A 5,294-nucleotide genomic window follows, 5' to 3' on the forward strand; every position below is an offset into this window, starting at 1 on the left:
CACCCCCACCCCCCGCCTCGCCGTCGTTCTTTGAATCATGTATCACTCAAGGTATTTAAACCATCTATCTACTTGTCTCTTTATTATGAATCAAAACCCTAATCTATCTCAATCGCAGTTGAATGAATCCACCTTTGAAGGGATGATCTCAATCGATCCAACCCTAATTAAATCGTATAATTGCAAAACTTGCTTAATTCACATAACCTTAGAAACAATCTTCTATGCCCTCGAAATTCATCCCCAAGTCAGTAGCCATCCTAATCGTAGCCTCAACCTCCTTTGTGTTGTCACCTGTCGTAAGACAATCATTAACAATAATCATCAAGCCCTTCCTCACTTAACACGTCATCCCGAATACGTTCTTCAACAATACGATTATCAATAATCTTCTCCACCGACATGGGATCCGGCCGATACATTTTGACTTTCTCAGCCACCAATTTATTATGTTTAACACTCAAATTGAAGTCCATTACTGAAATAGACGCGCTCGGTTCCTCTACACACTGATTAATTGCACATACGGGATCGGGGAGCACTTCAAATCTGTTTGTTAGGGCATTTGGCTCCGAACCGCTTGAGTAAAATTAAACCCCGTCTTATAATTATTAGCACCACTCGTGTTACCACTTGTACCCGAATTATTATCCTTACCCGGAACTAAATGATTTATCATTACCACTTTTTCTGTACGAACTACTACCTATAGAATTACCATGAGCTTCAGAAACAACAGTTTTTGACACTGGGACATGCTTAGGAGGCTCGTTTGCGGTACCCTTTCCTTTGCGTTTTTCCTAATTACCGGGGTAAAACCGTCAAGCTTATCATCAAAATGAGATTCATAAATGTTAGGAGTTTTTTTAGGTTGTTCTTTTGCAACCTTCTCTGCAGCATTTTCCTCGATAAAAGGCCTTTTATTACAAAGATTAAACGAGTGTCCAAACACACAACAATGGGAACATGTAGCGGGTTTCCATCCATTAGATAATCAAATGTATGTGCTCATGTTTTTTGAAGTTTTAATAATCCAAATATCAAAAAGTTATAATAATTTATAACCAGTTTCAAAACAAGATCCAAACACCCCTGAACATAGTAAAGCAATGCAGCACAAGAAGGCTGCATATTGAAAACATATAAGCACTCTAGATTTAGTTTTGGTTATTGTGTCACTTATTTTTAAACATCTAATCTTGAAGCAATTTATTTAATTTGTTCATTATTTTTATTGTTTTCAAATTCGAATAACCCAAAAACCGACACGATTAACACCACCACATCTTGTAACTTATCAATTATGAATGAATCTTATTGAAAACAAATTGCATTAAACAATCAATAATGTTGATCATAAACTGAATCTAAAAAGAATGTCCCTCCTAATACGACCCGGATCCCGAACCGGGCCCGGACCCAGCCCGCACCGACTCGAGAACCTGAACCACCTCAGCCATGCTCGGTCTTCTCAAAGCCGATTCCGACGTGCAAATCAAACCCAGTTTCATTACTTGAATCAGTTCATTATCAACAAAACCGCTTAAACTTCTATCAAAACAATCCGAAGCCTTCCCCCTTTCGATTAACCCCCGAACATATTCACACAAAACCACCACCTCGGTCCCACCAAGGCTCTCCACAGGTTTCCGCCCCGTAACGAGCTCCAACAATATCACACCAAAACTATACACGTCACATTTGTCACTCAACCTCATACTTTGAGCCAATTCGGGTGCAACATATCCAACCGCGCTATGAAACCGAGTCAACCCAAAGTTATCAAGCAATGGCAGCAACTTGACCAACCCGTAATCTGAAAGCTTCGGTCCGTAATCCTCATCCAATAAGATGTTATTAGATTTAAGATTAAGATGAAGTATTTGAGGTTTACAATCATGGTGAATGTACGATAATGCCCTTGCGGTCCCTAACGCGATCCGAAACCGTGTTGGCCAGTTTAACCGGTTTCCAATACCCGAGCTCGTCCCGGGTATCCCGGCCCCGTGTAGATTATCGTACAAGTTACCATTCGAGGCGAAATCGGATAATATTAATTGCATAGTTGAAGACCAATAATACCCTTGAAACATTATAAGATTCGGGTGTCGAAGCGATCCTAACCGTCCGATTTCTTGCTCAAACTCATCTTGATTCTTGATTCTTCCTAAAGCTTTAATCTTTTTCACTGCTATTGAAATCCCACCTTCGAAATCGGCTTTGTATACGCTTCCGATCGTTCCCGTTCCAATTAAAGAATCTTTATCGAGTAAAGCTTTCGTCCCGGCTTCCCAATCTTCATACTTTGATGGCAATGTTTTGCTAAAAAGCACTAGTTTTCCAATAATTACATTAGAATCTGATGAAGCCAAAGGAGTGCTTTCAATAACAATATCTTCATCTTCTCTATTTCTTCTTCTTCTTGCTTTCATGTTCATAACAGTTATTAAACAAACTCCAATCAAGATCAATGAAGCAGCAACAATGGCAACAATGGTGGGAACGCGTAGTTTCGGTCTGTTTGATTCAGAATTCGTTGAATCACCCAAACAAGATCGGTCCAATGGGGGCCCACATAGTCCCGGATTGTTGGAAAACGAAGAAAGATTGAAACTTTGGAGGGAAAACGATGGGATTCGACCCGATAAGTTGTTGTAGGAGACGTTGAAGTGGTTCAAGTTTGAAAGGTTTGTTAAAGAAAACGGGATTGGCCCGGATAATGAGTTTTGGGACAGGTCTAATGTTTGAATTTTGGAAAGATTTCCTAAAGATGACGGTATTGGTCCGTTAAGGTTGTTTTTGTGAAGATTAAGGATTCTACGGTATGACATGTTGTAAAATGTTTCTGGGATTTGTCCCTGAAAAGAGTTTCCTGAAACATCCCTGCAAGTGTAACAAGATTAGCATTTGATCATCACAGTTATCGGATGTTGTTTAAGGGTGTGCATGGGTCGGTTTTGGGTTCAAACCGAACCAAAAACTGAAAATTTGAAAACCGTTTGCCAAAAATAATGACTTTGTGCTTAAATCTTTTCGTGACTTAACAATTAATTGTTATTGGACTAAAATTTTTGGGTGACATTATTTATTTAAATTACTATAAATACTTAAAGTTCAAACTAATAAATGAAAATCCATAAAGTCGGTATGGTTCCATTTTTCGGTTTTATTACATCCAAAACCAAAACCGGACCAAAAGTTCGTGTCTGCGAAAAAATTAAACCGAACCAGTCGGTTTTTGTTAGGTTTCATTATTTCGGTTCGGTTTTTGGTTTTATGCACACCCATGATGTACAACAAAGAAAGCTTAAGGTACAAACGGACTTACAGCTCTAAAAGAAACCTGCAATTGCTTAAAGATTCTGGAATCCCACCTTCAAGATCAAGATTATGCAAATCAAGAACTTGCAGTAGCTCAATGGACCCAAATTCTTCCGGGATTTCACCATTAATCGAATTATTTCCCAATCTAATAACTGTAAGTCTTTTTAAACTCGAAATCCCAACCGGGATTTCACCAGTTAATCTGTTATACCCCATATTTATAACCTTCAGCCCACTGCATTGTATAACAATGCTCATCGGGATCTCGCCTTCAAAACCGTTACCAGCAACATCAAATACTTCTAATCTTTCACTACAAGTTTCAATCTTTATAACCTCTGGATCAAACCCGTTATACGAAATGTTAAAATAACTCATATTTGCTAACTCAAGAGCCCGAAAAGGCGGATTTCCAGTGAAAAAATTGGTTCCAAGATCCAAAAGCTCTAATCTTCGACAACCTGTTATCTGTTCTTCAACACTGCCAGTTAACATATTGCTTCTTAAAGATAAATAAACAAGATTTGGTATTTCGCAAATCTGTGAAGGAAATCCACCATCTAAACCGTTGAATGATACATCAAACCCTTCGAGATTCAAACAGTTATTGACGTTGACCGGAATTTGACCCGAAAGATTATTGTGAGAAAGTGAAACAAACTTTGTTTTTCCACAAACCCTAAATAAAGATAATGGAATCTCTCCTTCAAACATGTTTTTTGACAAATCAAGAAACCTAATGTTTGGCAAATCCCCTAAAAAACTAGGGATTTGACCGGACAACGCGTTGGAGCTCACATTAATCTTCCATAAACTAGTGAGCTTTTCGAACTCCAGCGGGATGTTTCCGGTGAATCTGTTGCCAAACAGGGTGAGAATCCTTAGGGCTTTAAGTTCGGACAATGCCGGAGATAATACTCCATCCAAACTAGTATTCCACAACACAATCTTGTACACATTCCCAAAAGAATCACAAAACACACCACTGTAATCTCTACACTGATCTTTACTCAAATCCCATGAGACTAAACTATTGTAAGGGTCATTTGTGATGTTACCTTTGAACTGAAGCAAGATCTCTTTTTCATTTTCTGCAGCCAAAGTGGTTAGCAACAGAAACAGAAGACCAGCGGTCAAGTAGCAGCATTGTTGTAATAAGCTTCTCATTGGTTAAAAACTGCTGATTTGTGTACATATTTGGGATCAAATTGGAATGCAATTATCAACAATGGTTAAAGATTGAATCTTTTCAAGATTTAGCATCTGGGTCAGTGAAAAAAACAAGAATTGAGGGGTGAATTGCTGGTTTCTTGATTCAGTTTTGTACAAACTGAAATGGGTGTTCAAGAATAAGCAAAAAGGTTGGATTTTTGGAAGAATCTGCTTCTGGGTAGTTGTTGGATCAGTAAAAAAACAAGATTTTAGAACCCACGGTGGTTGTACGGTGGTGGTGGTGGTGGTGGGTAGTGAATCTTGGAAAGAGTTTAAAGCATATAATAATAACACTAATTATGATGTTGTTTGTTTCCTACAAAAAGATGGCTGTCATTGACATGCTCTGGTCATCTTCTGCTGTATAAAATTTATGGCTGGTGAAGATGAGGTGTATTAAATTAACTGGGACAAATGTTTTTTTTTTAAAGAAAAGTAGAGATATAAAAAAAAGGTATGAGAATTAATAAATAAAATTCTATAAACTTGAATAGGTACAAATGGTTTTAATGGTGGGTGTGTGTACCAGTTCAGCATTTATTCCTCTCACCAACCCAAGCCAGCACCACCATGTTGCCGTTACCATCACCACCCCCACACTTTGAGAAATAAAATAAATAAAAAGTATATAGTTTTTAACCAAAGAAAAAGGTTTTAGTTGATATAATTTACAAGTATCAAGCAATCGTTTGGACGGTTCTAAAGTTCAAACAATTGGATAATCATTTCACCTTTTTGTTTTCTTTTTCCGACGTTTG

General features: G+C 37.9%; 1 protein-coding gene across 1 annotated transcript; it reads right to left on the reverse strand.

Moving 5' to 3' along the window:
• Positions 1-1,264: 1,264 nt before the first annotated feature.
• Positions 1,265-4,946, reverse strand: LOC143623691 (putative LRR receptor-like serine/threonine-protein kinase At1g12460). The gene is made up of 2 exons (XM_077094537.1): positions 3,329-4,946; positions 1,265-2,883 (listed from the first exon to the last, which is right to left on the reverse strand). The coding sequence occupies exons 1-2, from the start codon at positions 4,489-4,491 to the stop codon at positions 1,386-1,388; spliced, it is 2,661 nt and encodes an 886-aa protein (XP_076950652.1). The 5' UTR covers positions 4,492-4,946; the 3' UTR covers positions 1,265-1,385.
• Between the last annotated feature and the right edge of the window lie 348 nt (positions 4,947-5,294).

Source organism: Bidens hawaiensis, unplaced genomic scaffold (assembly GCF_021521415.1).
Source record: "Bidens hawaiensis isolate Kalapana, Puna unplaced genomic scaffold, B.hawaiensis_p1.1 tig00003510_1, whole genome shotgun sequence".
In the NCBI taxonomy this organism is placed as follows: domain Eukaryota; kingdom Viridiplantae; phylum Streptophyta; class Magnoliopsida; order Asterales; family Asteraceae; genus Bidens; species Bidens hawaiensis.

Coding starts and splice junctions, on each gene's coding strand:
- LOC143623691 (XM_077094537.1), bottom strand. CDS start 4,491: ATGAGAAGCTTATTACAACAATGCTGCTACTTGACCGCTGGTCTTCTG. Junction 2,884..3,328: donor TGCAGGTTTCTTTTAGAGCT/GTAAGTCCGTTT, acceptor TTACACTTGCAG/GGATGTTTCAGGAAACTCTT.